At 35.8% G+C, this 20,544-nt stretch overlaps 1 protein-coding gene across 9 annotated transcripts in view; it reads right to left on the bottom strand.

Annotated features, from left to right (window-relative positions):
* LOC120311809 overlaps positions 1–20,544 on the bottom strand; it is a 113,816-nt gene that overhangs the window by 27,710 nt on the left and 65,562 nt on the right. For 7 of the 9 annotated variants that reach the window (XM_039351801.1, XM_039351818.1, XM_039351873.1 and 4 more), the window contains 11 exons: positions 19,060–19,212; positions 13,803–13,963; positions 12,131–12,240; positions 10,858–10,979; positions 8,606–8,818; positions 7,675–7,818; positions 6,946–7,112; positions 6,659–6,774; positions 6,258–6,382; positions 4,336–4,566; positions 1,206–1,346 (listed from right to left, as the gene is read on the bottom strand). In XM_039351801.1, coding sequence (XP_039207735.1) covers positions 1,206–1,346; positions 4,336–4,566; positions 6,258–6,382; positions 6,659–6,774; positions 6,946–7,112; positions 7,675–7,818; positions 8,606–8,818; positions 10,858–10,979; positions 12,131–12,240; positions 13,803–13,963; positions 19,060–19,212 — 1,683 coding nt within the window. The remainder of the gene's footprint in view (positions 1–1,205; positions 1,347–4,335; positions 4,567–6,257; positions 6,383–6,658; positions 6,775–6,945; positions 7,113–7,674; positions 7,819–8,605; positions 8,819–10,857; positions 10,980–12,130; positions 12,241–13,802; positions 13,964–19,059; positions 19,213–20,544) is intronic. The other 2 variants (XM_039351809.1, XM_039351828.1) reach the window with 2 other exon arrangements.

The raw sequence follows: 20,544 nt of genomic DNA, 5'->3' as shown, positions 1-20,544 counted from the left end.
AGTGACAACATTTGGTCCAAAGTCACCCAGCTGGATATCTGTCTGTCTGTCTGTCTGTCTATCCATTATCCATCTATCATCTTTTAAGGTACCAATGATATTCAACTTGGAACATAAACTTGGATAATATACAGCAATAGTGAAATAAAAAGTTTAACTAAATTTAAGCAAGAATGGTTTTCATGTACATTATACATTATACAACAAGGCCAATACAAACATTAAGAGCATGGTTTCTAAAGCTTATATATTAATTGAGATCGAAGAAAATAAATCAAATAAAGTATTTATCTATTTTGTTTTAAGAGATTTCTTCTTTTTTCCTTTTTGTTTTTCCTTGGTATTTTTAATATTTATAAACAATAGAATAGTGGAGAATTTGTTACTAAAGAATTCATTTTTTTTCCTTTTTTGATGGTAGACTGATTTTAATGACAATGTTAAGAAAAGTGAAAGGCTGAGAATTGAGGCCACATAGAAAAAGAATGCAGTATCAAAGTGGGAACAAGAAATGCAATATTGAGTTAGTATACTGACATGTGGGGAACAAATCAAAAGAATTAGTAAAAACAAAATTAATGCCTCACGAATAGTATGAAAGCAGTATAAAGAAAAATAAGGAGAAGATAGATGGTTTGTGAAGAAAAATGTTTTGTGTAGATTTACTGAGCTTGAAATAGGAAAGCATATACAAGAAAAGCAATAAACAGGCATTTGGAAAATAAAATGGGGTTCTGGAATATAAAGACAGACTAAGTGTCAGAACATTAGTGCTCTTGAAAGCCAGTGGGTTTTGTTGAGATCACCATAAGGGAGTTTTCCAGAAAATAACTAAAGATCAAAAGCAAAATCAAGAAAAGAGTTTTCCTCTGTGAAATAAAAGTTTAACTACATCAGAAAAACAGTTTAAGACAGTGTCTTAGAAGCCTGAAGCAACAGGGATAAGTAACACCATCAAAATAAGCAGAAGTGTTGCAACTGAAAAGTTTCACTTCTTTTACTCAATAAATGCCAGTTTAGTGTAGGGGACAGATGCTAGATTATATGAAGCTGAGAAAGGTATACAAAAAACAGCAGCAACATCAAATTGGCATAAATTATAAACAATGAATGCAGTTAGGAATACCAATAAAAGTGAATATTTGTAGCTTAGGGTTCCTCCTTCTGATACATTTATAGAAGGGAGAAAAAATTAAATTGCCTACCTTGTTGACAATCATTTTTTAGGTGGTTTTCGTTACATTGCTCATTTTCTGCACACTGTCCATTTAATGGATTGCAACTTTCACTTCCATTGCAGCTGCAAATCATGCCACACGCTGCACCATAATAACGCAGTGCACATGCTGCCCAAAAATTTTTTAAAATTAAATGTCCCAGAATAATAATTATGTCATACTATCTCCCCACATGTTTTATAACAGACATGGCACCAAAATACTCAAAGGGTGAAAGGAAAGACTCTTGAATTATCATAAATTTCCATTTTCATGAAGCTAGCCACAAGTGGAGACTGTCCTTAAACCTGACTTGTTTGTTGCTTCTTGCAAAGCTAAGAGATTGTTTAAAGAAGCCATCTCTTCCTGAATGACTTTTCTCCATGGTACAGCACCTCTCTATAACCCCAAGTTAATAGGCTCCACTCTGTGACTTTAATTAATTAAATTAGTTGGCTTATCCTGGTGCCTGCAACTGACAAAATTCCTGCCCTTGACTTTAATAAGTTGATGATCCCACCTTTTAACTCCTCAGGGGTTCACAGAGTAAACAAACAGCTATTGTTATTGCATTCCTTTCAATGAGAATCTTCTATAGTGTGCCCTTTTACTCCTTTTCAACAACAATTTATTTCCTTCTGGTTAGTCAATCCAGCACCAGGATGAGCATTCCAATGGATGGAGGAATGCAGTAAAGGCTTACAAGATCTACCCCACAAATCTGATTTGTGAGTGGAATTCTGGAAACTGCTCTTGTTCCTGGAGTGCATTGCAGCAGATTGAGAAATTTATTATTTCTCAGCTGCTATGTATTTTATTTTTTCTATTGTGTAATTGTTTTTATTTTAATTTTGTTTGTTGCCCAGAATCACAGCTGATGAGTGGCTGTACAAGATGAATAAGATGATCATGATAATCATCATGATCATGATGATCATGATGATCATGATGGAGGAATACATGCTGCTTAGCTTTGAAGCATACATGCTTCTCGATTTTAAAATTAAAATACACCCCCCTTTTAATGTTAAAAAGTCTGTAAATTTGGGCCTACCAAGAAAGATGATCTATGCTTGACCATCACATTCAGGGTTCCATATCTACCTATGAGAACTCACCCATTTGGCCCTTGCCATGTAATAGACAAGAGTATTAATTCTAGAGGATGGAGATTAGTCCAATTGGCCATTAAATTAGGTCTCTTAACATTAAATTACACCATCCAGGAGACTTGGAAAGGAGCTTATGTTCTAGAACAGTGGTTCTCAACCTTTTTAATGCCGCGACCCCCAACCGGTCGTAAGTCGAGGACTACCCAACCAGTTGTAAGTCGAGGACTACCCAACCGGTTGTAAGTCGAGGACTTTCCCTGCCCGGGAGCACTGCGCATGCATGGTGCCGCCCCCTGCGCCGGCCGAGGCATAGCTGGCAAGGGGCAGCGACGGCGCAGGGTGACCACCGGCTGGGCCACCAGCTGGCCCAGCCCAAGGGAGGTAAGACACCCACCGGGCCCCACGCGCACCAGCAACCCTCCCTGCGCCCGCCGGCCTCCCACCTCCCACCCCTGGCCCTCTTTTACTTACATTTTTAGTAGTTGCTCAGCAGGGAGGGGTGGAAGATTCCAGACAGCTCGCCTTTGCTGCAGACAACTTGCAGCACCATTTGCAGACTGGGACTTTTGGAGGGCTCAGCAAGGCAGAGACAGCCTGGACAATTCCTATTGGCTTTTGAAAGCCAATAGAATTAGACACTATTCAAGAGAGTCTATTCTATTGGCTTTCAGAAGCCAATAGAATAAAAGGAGTAGCACAGCTAAGGAAAAGGGGGGAAAAATGGCGGACTGCATTGTTTGGCGACCCCCGTGAAATGGTCGTTTGACCCCAAATGGGGTCCCAACCCACATGTTGAGAACCACTGTTCTAGAAAGAGTGAAGAGCATCCCTCATTATATGCTAATTACCTACAATCTGGCTACTTGCTTTGTGCCATCTTTCTCCCTGACAATGATCACCTTTACTTAATGGATACTTTCCCCTTGAAAGTTGATATCATGACTCAGGTAACACCTCTGGGTCAGTTCAGAATGCACACAATAAATGTTCTAAATCTTGGCTTAATAAGGAATGACAAGTCCTAGCCTTTAAATCCCTAAATATTTGGTTTTGGTTGTCTCTACTTCCTGGAAACCTAAGTCCTCAACTCTTAGCCCAATGCAGTTTGTAATGCAATAACCAGATACACAACTAAGATGTCCTTATGCTAAAAGCAGTTAAAATTCAGAGACTCTGCTCTGAATTCTTCATTCTGTTGGAAATATACTTCTCCAAGTAGAGAAATGGTGCTGTGAAATTTTCCCAGTTAAAGTAGTGGCTGAGAGAAATCTTTGAGGGGTGGGTCCCTAGTCTAAACTTCTGCTAACTCACTGGTACATTGATTCCTCACGTATAACATCCAAAATGGTCCATTGCAGCCTTCCTCCCAAAATCTATATAAGCTACACCTAAACCAGGGATAGGGAATCTTGGCTCTTTTATGACTTGTGGACTTCAACTCCCAGAATTCCTGAGTCAGCATAGCTTGACTGATTCCCTATCCCTGACTTAGACAAAGCTTGGCATGAAGTCAAGCAGAGAATTTTTGTTATATCTGCTAATACTAATACTAATTCATATATCAGCCTTTCACTGTCCCAAAAAACATCTAATACATATTTGTGACTTCACATAGGGGATGCTCATGCTGCCACTCTTTACCATCAATGGTATTGACCTGGAAATTCAATAATATCCTCTGTCCAGAGCATTTGTGCATATGTTCAGGCAATGAAATTCAGTCAGTTGCATAGGTACTTTTCAAATGCCCTATTACCCTTGGAGGGCAAAGTTAATCTCTCATCTAATCAAAAATTTCTTGGACCCATCCCAGCAGGCAAACGTGTGCTTCCTATTAAATGACCAAGATTTTAAAGTCTCTAGAAAAATGGGCATATTTTTTGCAACAGCGATGACCTGGGCTTACTGCATTGTATGTTATACAAATTATGATTCATGTTGTGATATTATATTAATACTCAAATTAAAATCCTAAGTAAATGTCCAATGTGACATACTGTACATACCACTTTTCAAATACACTGTATAGAGAGTTGCATCATTACCAATGATAAGCACCATTCGTTTTGCAAGTGATGTTGTATAAATATTTCTTATTCTCTGAATTCCAGTACAATGTTCTCTTTCAGCTCTACAATGTTGAAAGGCTGCCATTAACGATGTGTGGTTGACTGATTTATTGTCTTTGGTAAAGCCAACAAGGAAATAGCCATCAAATCTGCGGAAATCCTGTATTTCTACAATATAAACAAAATTGATTTGGAGAATTAACCATGTTGTCTATCACAAATTTTAGTTAAGTAAGTGATTCCTTAAATATTTTAATCTTAGATTGCTTTTATAATTGTATATATTCCATTTCAGGAATATATACAATTTATCTAAAGCAAGATGATGTTATGGACAAGATTTAAATAATCATAGCAAATTAGATGTTAGGGGGCATATGGTTTTGATAAAACCTATGATCAAACTCATGTGATTAATCATAATAACAGAAACTGAAATTCAAATATTGCAACTTCTTCTGGCATAAAAACTGCATTTTTAGAATGTCTGCATGCCGAAATGCAAAAGGTAGAAGAAATTCACCTTAAATAGTTGGCACTATTTAATTTTTTAAATAAAAGGGGCTGAAAGCTGAATACTGTCTTCCTAGATACAAAGATATAAACTTGAGTCCGGTTATAATGATTTGAGAGGAAAAGGTGTTCTCTGCTACTATTTACCAACCAAGGATGAAACTGGATTCTAGATTAAGAGAATAATGAGGAAATATGGTTTCTTCAACACCATGATGAAAGAAAAGAAAAGAAGCAAAGAACATCACAACCAATATTAACAATATTAATGTAAAAAACTTGAATAACAGAGTATGGTAAACAATAAGCAATTTGTGACAAATAGCAGGAAAGGAACTTGCAGTGGAAGGTGAGAATATGGTATCTGCCTATATATGTAGTCCTTCCTTACCAATTTCAATTAGGATCAGGACTCCATTGAAAAGCACCACAGTCACTACATGAAAAATCACATGACAGGCTTACAACCTCACTTCCCTTTCAGTTTCTTAAGTTAAACATCATGTGACCATGACTTATAATTTTATTTCTAACTTCTCTATTCTGCTTGTTGCAAGCCAGTTGTGAAAGACACAAATGACAATCACATGATTGTTGACACTGCAATGTTCATAAATGCATGTCTGTTGCACCCATCACTGAATGGTGATCATGTGACCAGAGGATGCTGCAACAGTTGTAAATGCAAGGATTGGGTGCTACACTATTTTTTTTATACTGCCATAATTTTGAGCAATTGTTAAATGAGGCAGTGAGTAAGCAGAGTCCCTTAATTTGAATACACCAGGAAGATCAGACATTTACCCAGAGTAGGGCTAATTTAGGGCTCAAGATGTTAATTGTAAATTGTTTTATTTTATTTTATGATTCTTGAGTTGATTGACATAGGATAAACACATGAAAAGAACAACTACTTGGTAGTGTTCCAAGATATTGGGTGGGCTAACAAAATCCCAATATAGGCTCACAAACATTTCTATGAGTGGAAAAGCAAGAAAGTGTATACAGATAAGTTCAAATTGAGGATAACAACTTAAAAAATAATTGTCTTCAAATATATTTGTTAGTCTGATTGTCATTTTAATAATATTGTAACTATGATTTATAATCCAAGATCTATCACTGGTTTGCATATATATTAAGAGCTTATGCACCGGAGACAAATTCCTTTTGTGTCCAATCACACTTGACCAATAAAGAATTCTATTCTAAAAATTTGCAAATTACTTTGCCAGAATAACTCATATTGATAAATTAACTATTTTACAATATATTTAAATTCACTGGATATGTTATGATATTTCCTAATGATTTTCATATAAATCCACAGAATTAAATCACCTTACCTTCTTCTCTACTTTTGCAAATCCATAAATTGTTCCATATGCATCCAGTTCCTATCAATGAACCTTTAGGAACAGTGAGGTATACGCAGCATTTCCAAAAGATTGACCATGATTTCTTATATAGCCTTAATTTCAAAGCAATTGAGAATAAAATAAAATAGCTCAGAAAAACCTCAAGCTTGTGATGCAATAAGGAAAACTGCAGTCTTCTAAATTTTCTGTCATGAAAGTATAATATATACAAGTATATATTAAAAGTGTAATAAAAGTATAATATATACACAGAAAGCTAGCAGGGAGAAAATGTTCTCACTAAACCAAGGAGAGTAAGTCAGAATTAAGTTAGAATTTAATTTAATTTATTTGGTTAAGGTCTATTATGACATAAGTATTTAACTTACCATTCTGTATCTAAATCTGAAGCATTAATGTATGACCATCGCAAATGGGTACAAAATTTAATTCCATTAAGACCAATCCAGAAAGTTCCATTGGGCAATACAGATAGAATGAATTTCTTACAAGAGATAGAAATTGGAAAATATTTATTTTTTGAAATACTGAATATTAGTGTTTTTTTAAAAAAAAACAACCTCAAAATGTGATCAAGATTGTTATTTCACATTAAAATTACTTACTAGAAAATCCAGTGTTACAAAACAAAAGCCATATGAAAGTTTAGTTATACCTTTTCAGCTTTAGTGGTTATCCAGAGAAGGTCTGCATTGCTGTAGTGTCTGCACATATATCTTGCCGGTCGCCATTTTTTATTTTCTCCTTTATGGATGTAGTAACAGCTGCCCCGCCAATATATCCAATTATCCTCAACAGGACATCTTCCACCAATCAAGGTTCCTAAAATATAAATACACAGATAAAATCAGACCCAGTTTGATATATATATGATCTCCATAAAAACTGTGTTTGAATGTGTAATTGAAGCCGAAAGCAGAATAACTGTCCATCTTTCTTCAGAAACATCCTTCAGTTCACTATGTCCTTACTCAGAGTGAGCCGTCAAATCTAATCCAAACAGAACTCTGAATGGCTTCCATTCTTGAATACAGAAAATTAAAACTATTAGTCCAACATCAAAAACAAACATAAATAATCGACCTACACACACAGGAGCTATTTTATAAGGATCCATCTCTTCATATCTGTTCCCAAGATGGCTTAGAATAGACAGGTTTTAATGGCTTTACGAAACATCAATCCTTTTCAACTTTATGCTTTTAATTTTGCTCAGTATGCTTAGCCACTTTCCCTAGAAAAAAGTGGTAATTTCAATTCAAATCAGAAAAGCATTAAAACTACAGGTAGAAAATTCCTACACCATAATTCTAATGATATTCACAGTCTTATATGATCATATTTAGAAAGGATATGAAAGGAGAAAAGCTAGTTCTTAAATCACCTGTTTCGCAAGTGAATGAAGAATCATTTTTGCTGCAGAACACGGTCTCACTACACAACCCAGTATGTGGGTTACATGGCACATCATCATCACACTTGGGGCACATATGTTCACATATCTCCCCATGCCTTCCAGCAGAACAAACTATAAAAGAAATAAAATGTTACATTAGTGTACAGAGATTGCTTTTGTAATTCACACAATAACAAATATTTTCAATGTGAGAAAAGAATGCATTATCTGTGTGTGAGAGAGGGGGAAATTTGTAGGTCATATCAAATACATTTTTCAAGGAGCTGCCTAATAAAATTATTTTGGAATAATATTTATGAAATCTGTTTGAATCATTGAATCAAAGATCTGGCATTATGTTGTAGTGTTTGCTATGATCATTTTCATTTTTTTGTTACTTGCTGCCCTGCTTTCTCTTCCATATAAAACATGCAATAATAAACTTATTTAGGATGGGACATATCCTGTAATTTATACATACATGTGTGTGTGTGTGTGTGTGTGAGAGAGAGAGAGAGAGAGAGAGAGAGAGAGAGAGAGAGAGAGAGAGAGAGAGAGAGAGAGAGAGAGAGAGAATGAACTTATGGTACGTGCACATATATTTTTCATTTACATTACATACACACATCCATTACTAAAATATTGTTGCTAGAACAGCAGGCTGCTTACATCTCAAGAGCATTCAATATTCATTCTGGCAATGCTCTGAGAGAGGCAGAGAATATAAAACAAATCATTATAATAAGTAGATGGCATTATGTTATTTTAGGAAACTCAGTCCTAGATTGATAAGAAACTTTGGTCGGTTGTAAGTGACAAACAAGAGATTAGAGAAAGCATACAGTAATCTCTTGCCAATGTTAATCTCTGCAGACAAAAACAAGTGGTAAAGAATCATATACAAATTTTTATTGCATACTTGATTTGATCAAGGTCCTCGCTGTTTTATTTCTAGTATTATATAGGTCTATATTATTGTGCAACAGGAAACATTTTCCAGAATTTGTCACTCCAGTACACGTTTGCGAGGCTAAACATGCCTGCTTAGCTTCAGCCAAGGTACAATACTTAGAACTTATTCCATCAGGCAAATAAAATGCTCTTCCATCATGTTCCGTAAAGAGATCAACAACTGTTGAAAGTAAAAGCAACCATTAAATAAAACAAACTTTATAAAAATTAAAATAAATTAACATACGTATGCTGATTAATATGCAGCATATAATTCATGCATAGATAAATATAGTTTGTGGATAATAATCTTATTATTGGGGATGGGGAAAGAAAAACAAACCTAGTTAATTTTTTATAGCAACATGTATATAGAGAGAAAAAATATTTTTAATATATCACTTGCTTATTTTTTTCTTTAGCAGAATTTAAGAAATGAAAGCATGCTCCTAAAGTTTTTAACTGGTTACTGATACTCATCAGCTCATTGTACATTTTTTATAATCAAATCAGATTTTCAGCGTTTCTATGGACAATCTCCCTCCATATTTTCTGATTTGTACTGCTTCTTCCAGTTGTTTTATGTTCCAGCGGGTAATGGCTTTAGTGGTATCTATCCACTGTGGTTTCTGGAGGCCGTTTTCTTTTATCACCAACCATTCCAAGCACAAATGCCTTTTCCACTATGTATGATTGCATTACATAATCAAAATAAGCATGGCAGAATTTTGTTATTTTGCTTTATGTCTGATTTTATATCCTATGTCTGATTTTATATCCTCCAGCACTTGCCTGTTTGTCACCTTTGTTGTCCAAGGACTGCATAGAAGCCTTAATTGGAGGTTTAAGGAGTCAAGGAAGGGAACGATCAGAAGTTCTACTTTTTTCTAAAATAAAGTTCCTTGTGGAAAGAATGTGCTTTGTATTATAAAATAAACAGAACTAGGGCATTAACAGCCTCTGTAATATTTTTGATTCTGTGAGAGTTTGAACCCTATTTCCACTTAAAGATCTTTTAATTCAACAAAATTCAAAATAAGTCAAAAATCCAGCTATCAGTGGTGACAGATACGGAAACCTCCAGGATGCTTTTCTTCATTTTCTTCTTGGCTTACATCTCCTAGCTGACTTCTATACACAGTTTTGATGCACAAAGACTCATCGGTACTATAGAAGAGGAAATGAACAACTCCTCTGAAATCACAATTCAAATCAGAAAATTGACCCTGTAGAGGAAGAGCTGGTCCCAGGAATTCCTTGCCATTCAATCAGAACAGAAGAAGCTTCTTGAATGAAAAGCAAAACGTTTTCAAGGAAGAAATCAAGAAAGCCCAGTTGCCTTTGGAAAAAACATCTTTGGGATAACCATGACCTAAGTGATTGAGAATCTCCATAGACTTTCTCAGAGCCCAAGGATGCTCTGAGGAGCTTCAAGACAACTCTCAAAAGTCATTATGCTCATTCTAGCATCCAAGATCATAGCAATAAAACTTTAAAATACACATTTTTCATTATCAAGGAAAAATAAAAAAATATGTTAAGGATAAAAAGGAAACTATTACAGTGAAAGGAATAGATGAGCAAAATAGTAGTGAGCAATGTCTGGAGAAAGATAGGAATGAAACTTGCATCACACTGCTGCTCAGCAGAGACAACATTTCAAGCATTATTTATATTTATATTTATATTTATTAAGGCAAGTAGAAGAGGCAAGCCCTCTGAGATTATTCTTTCTGCACAGGAGTACATGGGACAATTTATACCTATCTGTATAGGCAGTAAAGAAAGTCTTCTTCAGCAAGAATTTTCCTAAGTTGGTCTCAAGGATGAGTTTCAATTGCAACTTTTAAATGGTTTTTATTTTTTCTTTTATTACATGTAGTTATCAGCTCTGGTTCCTATATTTTGTTGGAAAATGGCTGAACTGAAATAAGTAAAATAATAAATAACAAAATATTCTACACCTGTTTACTAATGAGTAACCGAAACACATTAGTATTCAATTTAGAGTAAGCATGCAGGATCTGAATCCTTATCAAAAGCTATTTGTAATCATTATATGCCACACATACAAGACATAGAAAATAACCACATATGCTATATATTCAAGACATAGAATTCTATACACTTTAATTACCATGAAGAGCAATAATATGCAATCATCATGAAGTTGCCAATCTGCTTTTTGAAAAATAAATTATGATGAATTAGTTTATTCACCTTCTTCTCTTTTACAGATCCATTTTCTGTGATGGGAACAATCTACCACAGAAAGATAATATTTGAAAGCAACTCCACAGTCATAATCAGAGGGTATGTATCTTCTATTTCGCCTAATCACCCTGCCAATAATTATAAAGAGGAAAACATATTGTCAAATGTAAGATATTCTTAAGCCCTATCACAGATTAATGATATAAAATAAGTTTGGTGATGATCTTCAAACAGTAATCTGATTAATGAAAGGTCACTCTGGCTTAATTGACATCCCACGCAGAAAAATGGAAAGTTCTGAAGCTACACCAAAACAGACAGCCATTGTGAAATTGTCATTTGTTTCTAAAAGTTACTGGCCCAGTTCTATTTATCACATATCAAGTGTAAATAGCACACGAACATATATTTTTTATTGTAGTATAACCCAATCTTCTTTTCTAAAATGCCCAATCAAATTAATTTAATTTAATCTTAAATTTTAAGAGCCGTGGTGGCAGAGTGGTTAGAATGCAGTATTGCAGGCTACTTCTGCTGACTGCCAGCTGCCTGCAGTTCAGCAGTTCGAGTCACACTGGCTTAAAGCTGACTCAGTCTTTCATCCTTCCGATGTCTGTAAAATGAGGACCCAGATGGTTGGGGGCAATAGGCTCTTAATAACCACTTAAGAGAGGACTGTAAAGCACTGTGAAGTGGTATATAAGTCTAAGTGCTATTGCTATTGCTGCCAGTATTAATAAGACAGCTATGGTTACTAATCCTGAAACAAACCAAAATTTGAAGTTGATTTAATATTCTTGATTATTATCTAGTTGATAACTAGTTCTCAGTTTGGTCAAATTGGGAAACTAGTTAAAAATGTTATGGCTTGATTTCTCATTTGGCGGGAAAATAGGAAAGGACTTTCCATGCAGGGAAAATACTTGTTTGTACTGTATCTTATTTTTTGTTAATAAAATGCAGTATGATTATCTAAGCAAGGCTATTTTGGCTGTCAACATTGAAACCAAAAGATTATCTACTAAATTTCTGAACATAAGTACATGTTTTACTTATTATACCACTTTATTTTAAGTGTTTTACATTTTAGTTAAAAAAAGAACAATTCACTACGATTAAATTTTATGCAGCTGTAAAAGAGATGAGCAGAACAAATTGACAGATCAGTAAGTTTTCTATTTCATTCATTCATTCATTCATTCATTCATTTTTAAACAGCTTAAGCTCTGTACACTGACTGAATAACAACCAAACTGGTTTATTTCAGAAATAGTCTCACCATGCATTTTGAAAAACTGAAGTTGAATTATCAACCCAAAGATACTGACTGGTTCGCTTGTAGAAAGTTAAACCAATCCAGCTGTCATCGCCTTTGTACTGTACCCACATCTGAAAACAAAACAGTCATCTGGACAATGTATTAACATGAGTCTGAAATAAAAGGTTTGGTCAAAATAACAACTGACTTCTGTCCAAACAAATTTTTTCAATTTATCCTTTGCAAATTAATATTTAACTAGAGGGAAATTTCTAAAGTCTATGTTGGAGCAAGAATGAAGATTTACATCCAACCTAAGATTCTGTACTCTAAAATAGAAGCTTCAGTTCAAGAACTTCTAACAAACTTCTTCTCCAATTATATATTCCTCATATGAACTGGCCAAGGCTTTGCCTATACATACATTCCTTTAAAGTGAACTTCTAACAATATGTGCACTTTACATTCTAACACCAATGTTAGCTGAACAGCCTACTTTGAAACTTACTCTCAGTCATGGCAGAATTACTGTATATAATACACAACTAACAACTATGATTAGAGAGATCTCTTCATCAACATAATATGTTTTGCCAGTTGTACCCATTTCTGGAATAGCACATCAAATCAATTTGGAAAATCTGACAATGTACTTTTGAAAAATACACATTTTAAACATTTCAGTTGAAAAATTATAATGAAATTATTACTATTAATAATAAAAGAATGGTGAAATAATATGTCAGATTTTGTTACAGTAAGAAAAACAAATATTCTGAGCTCCTGGAAGAAAGGCAATATATAAATTTAATTTAATATACATTTTATGTAAATAAAATGAAAGAGATAGAATGAGGCTCTTGTTCCTTTTTTGCCCACCAGTGAGTTTTGTGTACCAATTGTGTTTATTTCAGCTGACTTGCACTTTTTACCTGCCAAATCAGTTAGAATTAGGGTTAGTGGTATCAATAGATGCTTGACAATAACCTTTGTGAATTGATGTACCCACATTGTAATTGTAAGAATATTGTACCAATTGATTATGTTCATGGTCAGCAAACACTTTTTGGTCGTGAGATTTTAATATTGGGGGGGGGCAGGAACAAGACTCTGGAACAGAACATAGAAACTAAATATGCAGATTGATTTTTATATGCAGATCATTTATTTCATTTTATTTATCATCTGATGTACTGGAGATTATTGATTTCTGAAGCAGATAAATATCAGAAATTAAATCAAGTGTAAGTTGCATTTGAAACAAATGATTCAAATCTGTACCAGAAGAACATATCTTTGCTATCATACAAAGAAAAAAAAAGGAGTCTGAAATTGATGCGGTTGCTTCATCAAACCAGCCTTAACTGTTTTCAATGTTTTTGTAGAAGCCTGAAAAAAGACCTGGCATCTGATTAACCTAATTATTCAATTTTGGCTCCACCTTACTCTGAACTGACCCTGGGGGGGGGGAATCCAAAAAGTATAGGAAAAATAATACAATAATAATAAAAATACTAAAAAGAAATAGGAAAAAGATTAGTTTTTATGTTAAGCCTAATTAATTTCTTCTCAATCACTTCGGAAATATGCACATGCAGTTAAGTCTTTATATACTATTCCCCCTATCCCCCAAAAACCCTCATAAAATCAAATTTAACCCCCAATATGAAAACAGTAAAACAAATAATGATACCTTTTCACGGCTGTTTGTAATTTTAACTAAGTCTGTTTTCTTAAATCCTTGGCAAGCAATCTTTGCATTGTCCCATGTATCTTTTTTAATGTTTTCCACATAATAACATGATTTGGAAAAATAATACCACTGGGGTATTTTGGGACATAGGCCTGTGAAAACTTTAAAAAAAAAGTAGTTATAATGAAGCAATCTTTCTCATGGTTACATATGGGAACAGAGGTCAAACAAAAATATTCTTCAAGATTGGTGCACAATTTCTGGGTTGTCTTGAACTTACATCTCCTGTTGAATGAACAGGTGGCCACTGCTGCTAACAGGGCCTTTCTACAGGTATATCTAATGCACAGATTGTATCCTTTCCTGAAACAGAAAACCTTTCAAATGTTCACATATACCCGTCACCCTACAAACAGATTACTGCAATGTGCCCTTCATAAGATTATGCTTGAAGACCCCTTGAAAGCTATAAGGTTTAGAAAGCAGCAGTGTGGGCAATGATGGTGGTACTTCATTATTTTTAAGAGACTCTACTTTTCTTTGAGCTGCATATTTTTGGTTCTGGATGCCTTTCAAGATTCTGGTTACTACCTAATACATCCTTCCATGGCCTAAGGCTGTTTCTGTCTCTTTGGTGAGATTGGGCAGAGTGGGCTTACTTTGGGTGTCATCAATTAGACAGTGCGACTAGTGTGACTCAAGAAGTATGCTTTTCACTTGTGATGCCTGTCCTTTGCAATGAAATTTCCCCAGAGATCAAGATGGCTTGAACCCTCATGATGTTCAGACAGCTATTAAAGACCCAGTTACTTTTCCAGGCCTTGGAAAAGGGTTGAGGTCCTTTTGGATGGGGATGGTGTTTGTCTTTGGGTTGTATATAAATACATATATACATATATACAGGATACAGGGACCTGGATTTTAAAAAGTCAACTCCTGTTTAATAATGATGATGATGATGATGATGATGATGATGATGATGATAATAATAATAATAATAATAATAATAATAATAATAATAATACAGCAACAGACAGTAAGTGCCGCCTATGCAAAGAAGCTGAAGAAACAGTGGACCACTTGGTAAGCTGTTGCAAGAAGATTGCACAGACTGATTACAAGCAGCGGCATGACAAAGTAGCAACAATGGTGCATTGGAATATCTGCAAAAAATATCATTTGCCTGTAAGCAAAAACTGGTGGGATCATAAAATAGAGAAAGTCATAGAAAATGATAAAATTAAACTGCTCTGGGACTTCAGAATTCAAACAGACAAGCACCTGCAACATAACACACCAGACTTAACAATTGTCGATAAGAAAGACAAAAAAGTCTGGATAGTGGACGTGGCAGTGCCTGGAGATAGAAGAATAGAAGAGAAAGAACTGGAGAAAATAACAAAATACAAAGACCTACAAATAGAAATAGAAAGACTGTGGCAAAAGCAAGCAAGGGTAGTACCAATAGTAATAGGCTCCTTGGGTGCAATCCCAAAACAACTGGAGCACCACTTGAACACCATTGGCATTGACAAATTCGCTATTAGTCAATTGCAAAAGGCGGCCTTACTAGGAACTGCTTCCATCTTGCGACGATATCTGTAATACCATCAAACATCCACATCTGCCTATCCCAGGTCCTGGGTAAGGACGCGATAGGTAGACAAAATGCCAAATCCAGTCTGAACATCTGGCTGACTGTGCGATGATCAATAATAATAATAATAATAATAATAATAATAATAATAATAATAATAATAATAATAATAATAAAGTTGGAAGGAGCCTTGGAGGTCATCTAGTCCAACCCCCTACTCAGGCAGGAAACCCTATACCATTTCAGAAACATGGTTGTCCAGTCTCTTAAAAACTTCCAGTGTTGGAGCATTCACAACTTCTGGAGGCAGGTTGTTCCACTGATTAATTGTTCTAACTTTCAGGAAATTTCTCCTTAGTTCTAGGTTGCTTTTCTCTTTGGTCAGTTTCCATCCATTGCTTCTTGTCCTGCCTTCAGGTGCTTTGGAGAATAGCTTGACTCCCTCTTCTTTGTGGCATGAGATATTGGAACACTGCTATCATGTCACCCCTTGTTTTTCTCTTCATTAAACTAGACATACCCAATTCCAGCAACGGTTCCTTATTTGTTTTAGCCTCCAGTCCTCTAATCATCTTTGTTGCTCTTTTCTGTACTATTTCTAGAGTCTCAGCATCTTTTTTACATTGTGGTGACCAAAACTGGATGCATTGTAAAGTGGTATTAACACTTCACGTGATCTTGATTCTATCCCTTTGTTAATGCAGCCTAGCACTGCGTTGGCTTTTTTGGCAACTGCAGCACACTGCTGGCTCATATTTAAGTAATTGTCTACTAGGACTCTGAGATCCCTCTCACAGTTACTACTATTGAGTACCACCTATACTATACCTGTACATTTGGTTTTTCTTGCCTAAATGTAGAACCTTACTTTTTTCACCACTGAATTTCATTTGGTTAGATAGCACCCAATGTTCAAGTCTGTCAAGATCCTTCTGTATCTTAAGCCGATCTTCTGGAGTGTTGGCTATTCCTGCCAGCTTGGTGTCATCTGCAAATTTGATAGTTCCCCATCTATCCCCTCATCCAAATCATTGATGAAGATGTTGAAGAACAATGGACCCAGAACAGAGCCCTGGGGCACCCCACTACACACTTCCCTCCATGTAGAGGCAGTTCCATTGAGGACCACACGCTAAGCATGGCCCGTTGTCCAACTACGAATCCATCTGGTAGTGATGCTGTCTAACCCACATTTTTCTCTTATCAAGTAGTAGGTTGTGGTCTACTGAAGTCCAAGTAAATTATATCCACAGCATTCCTCTAGTCCACTAATTTTGTCACCTGATCAAAGAATGCAGTAAGGTTTGTCTGGCATGATCTGTTTTTGACAAACCCATGTTGGTTTTTTGGTAATGACTTTATTTGCTTCTAGGTGTTTGCTGATTTGTTGCTTGGCTATTTTTTCCAAGATCTTCCCAGGTATTAGGTCAGGCTGATAGGTCTGTAGTTTCTGGATCCATTTTTTTTTCTTTTTTTGAAGATGGGAACTACATCAGCTCTTTTCCAGTCCTCTGGTAGTTCCCCAGTGATCCAAGATCTTTGAAAGATATAGTTCAGTGGTTCTGAGATCACATCTGCCAGTTCCTTGAGAACCTTGGAGTGTAATCCATCTGGTCTTGGTGATTTGAACTTGTCTAGGGTGGACAGGTGCTCTTAACTTGTGTTTCTAATCTGTTTTTTATGGTACTGTTTTTGATAGGTTGGACTATTTTATCCCTTTGTGTAAAGACGGATGCAAAAAATTAATTAAGTAGTTTTGCTTTCTCCTTGTTGCTTGTCATCTTCTTGCCACTTTTTCCCACTAATGGACCAATCATTTCCTTCACTTTTTATAATAATACTAATACTAATACTAATACATACTAATAATAATAATAATAATAATAATAATAAAATTGGAAGGGACCTTGGAGGTCATCAAGTCCAACCCCCTGCTCAGATAGGTAATCCTATACCATTTTGGACAAATGGCTGTCCAGTTTCTTCTTAAAAACTTCCAGTGTTGGAGCATTCAACTCTTCTGGAGGCAGGCTGTTCCACTAGTTAATTGTTCTAACTGTCAGGAAGTTTCTCCTTAATTCTAGATTGCTTCTCTCCTTGATTAGTTTCCATCGGTTGCTTCTTGATATCACATGTAATATGTGATAATATAATTGAACATTAATATTAATAAAAGTTTTGAGTTTGGTTATACTGAAAGCAACATTTTTACTGATAAACTGCACAGGTTTTATTGGGTTTTTTTAGTAGACAATTGATCTGCATAGTAGGACTTTTTAAAACTATAGCACACAAAAAGAGATATCGCAAACATAGAATGGGAGTGGGTATGATTCAAGATGTATGGCCTTACAAATTTGATTAATTTGAACATACTGCATCTTCTAAAATGTAATAATCATATTATTACATTTTCTTATTGAAATGTTACTGTGTGGTCCTTACAATCCTCTCCTCCCTCCTATTTAACATTTACATGAAGCCGCTAGGTGAGATCATCAGACAGCACGGGGTGAGGTTTCATCAGTATGCTGAATATATGTTATATATCTCCTCCCCAAGCTCTCTCAGTGAAGCGGCTGATGTGATGGGCCATTGCCTTGAAGCCGTGAGGGTCTGGATGGGGGTTAACAGACTCAGGCTCAATCCTGACAAGACCGAGTGGCTTTGAATGTTGCCTCCCAAGGATCATGTCGACTGTCCAGTGTTGACTCTAGTGGGGGAAAATATATCCTCTTCGGAGCGGGTTCGCAACTTGGGTGTCCTCCTTGATCCACAGCTGAATTTGGAACATCATTTGACGGCTGTGGCTGGGAGGACCTTTGCACAAGTTCGTCTGTTGCACCAGTTGCGACCCTACCTGGACCGGGAGGCTCTCCTTACAGTCACTCATGCCCTTGTCACCTCACGTTTGGACTACTGCAATGCGCTCTACATGGGGCTACCCTTGAAAAGTATTCGTAGACTACAGTTGGTCCAGAATGCAGCCGCGCGAGTGATAGTGGGTGCTCCTCGATACACCCACGTTACACCTATCCTCTGTGAGCTGCGCTGGTTGCCTATTGGTTTCCGGGTCCAATTCAAGGTGTTGGTTATTACCTTTAAAGCCCTATATGGCTCAGGCCCAGGCTATTTACGAGACCGCCTACTACCTCATAGTTCCCTTCGTCCGGTTAGATCCCACAGGCTGGGCCTCCTTCGGGTCCCGTCGGCCAAGCAGTGCCATTTGATGGGGCCGTGGAGGAGGGCTTTCTCTGTGATGGCGCCCACGTCTTGGAACCAGCTCCCCCCGGAGATTAGGACCCGCTCCCACCCTGTTGGTTTTCCGTAAGCTGCTTAAGACCTGGCTTTTCCGGCAGGCCTGGGGTTTATAAAATCTGACCCCTGGATGACTGTTATTGTACTGTTTGTTTTGTCATGTTTTATGTTGTTTTTATTGTTAGCCGCCCAGAGTCCTGCGGGAGTGGGGCGGTTTATAAATTTTAAAAATAAATAAATAAAAAATAAATCCTAAAGGTCAACTGATTCCATCATCTATATATTATAGATAAGTAGTGACATGCAAATAAATAAGAAAATAAAAACAAAATGAGTATTTAAAAAAGGCAAGAAAAATGAAAAAGCAAATAGTTTTCAGTTTTTAGAAGTAGTATATTTTACCTGGCTCAGTACACTTCGGATCTGAAGAGTCTATGCTACATTTTGTTAAACCAGGAGCTATACATTTGCCAGTGAAAGGATTGCAGGGAAGCTCATTTTTACACTTTTGGCATGTGGATTGACAGCTTGTGCCATGGAATCCAGCACTACAAACTAAAAGGAAATTTTAAAATTAAACAACTTCAGAAAAAAACTAGAAGATTAATATATATTTTTCCATATTTTTCTTCTAAGAACTGTACTTTACAAAATACAACAGAATCAAAACATGGTCATGATTATGAGAACAGGTGGTGCTCATTATTCACAAGGGTTTTATACCAGCCTAACAATCATTGCTAATGAAATTGTAGATAATGAGATCTTGGAAAAAAAATCATTATTTGAATGTGCAAAAGTCATCCACCTTTTTGTAATCTTACAATAAAAAAAACACTTAGAAAAACTTCTAAATTAGAACCATGCATCAAAACCATAAATAAGTAAAATCTTTTCCTGTAGATAACAAGGTGTGGTCTGTATTTTCTTTTACTTATTAATTTATATTTATTGAGAGTTATGTTATGACACTCATTTTATGCATATATTTTTATTGCTTGAACTCATAAGTAATTAAATCATTTTATTCTTTTTTCATTAAAAGGTCCATGAAAGACATTCAGTCTTTCAGAAAAGTTTTGTTTCTCTGACCAAACAGGTCAGCTTGATAAATTATGACATTTTCACAAGCCATTCTCCCACTGTAGGAATTTCACTTTTCTTCCATCACTGAGCATACAATAATCTTGCTGCAGTTACCATATACAAAATCAATCTGATATGTCTCTTTCCTAGTTCATTATCCATAATCCCAATAAAAAAAATTCTTCACAATATTTATCTTTAAAATCTTTTTGCAGCACTGTATGAATTTGCATCCAAAATATCTTAGGTTTTATCACAAGTCCACCATGCATGAGAAAATATCCCATCATGTTTTTCATATTTTCAATACTGATTTGAAATACTTTTCTACATTTTTGAAAAGTTCCTTGTGGCATATACCAACAATACATCAATTTATAAATGATTTCTTTTCAGTTATAACACAGTGTAAATTTGTAAATTTAATATTGTTAACCCATTGTCAAGCCCCTGGGCTTGCCATGGGCCGGGAAATGGGGAGCATGCAGCCAGACGCCGCAGGTGCTGTCCTCAGAGGAGACAGAAGCCAGGAACACTCCCCCTACCAGCTGGCAAGGGACTAGATAAGCAGGACGAGGGAGGGATTGTGCCTTACCCATAGTCTTTCCCAAGAGTCCATCTGTATGTTAAACCTAAAATTAATAGTCCATTTTGCCATGCAATCTTTAATTTGTACTTCTTTTGTTTGAAATCTTAAGAGCAGTTTATACATTTTTACTACCAGGTCATGTGTATGTAGTTCAAATATTCAATTTCATAGTTTAACCTCAAACTCCATTTTCTGCTTTTTTCAATTCCAAT

The sequence above is a fragment of the Crotalus tigris genome, unplaced genomic scaffold (assembly GCF_016545835.1).
Source record: "Crotalus tigris isolate CLP2741 ecotype Arizona unplaced genomic scaffold, ASM1654583v1 scf7180000017568.12009008, whole genome shotgun sequence".
Taxonomy (NCBI): Eukaryota; Metazoa; Chordata; class Lepidosauria; order Squamata; family Viperidae; genus Crotalus; species Crotalus tigris.
The sequence above is the reverse complement of the archived record's forward strand: the minus strand, read 5'-3'. Positions and strand labels throughout refer to the sequence as shown.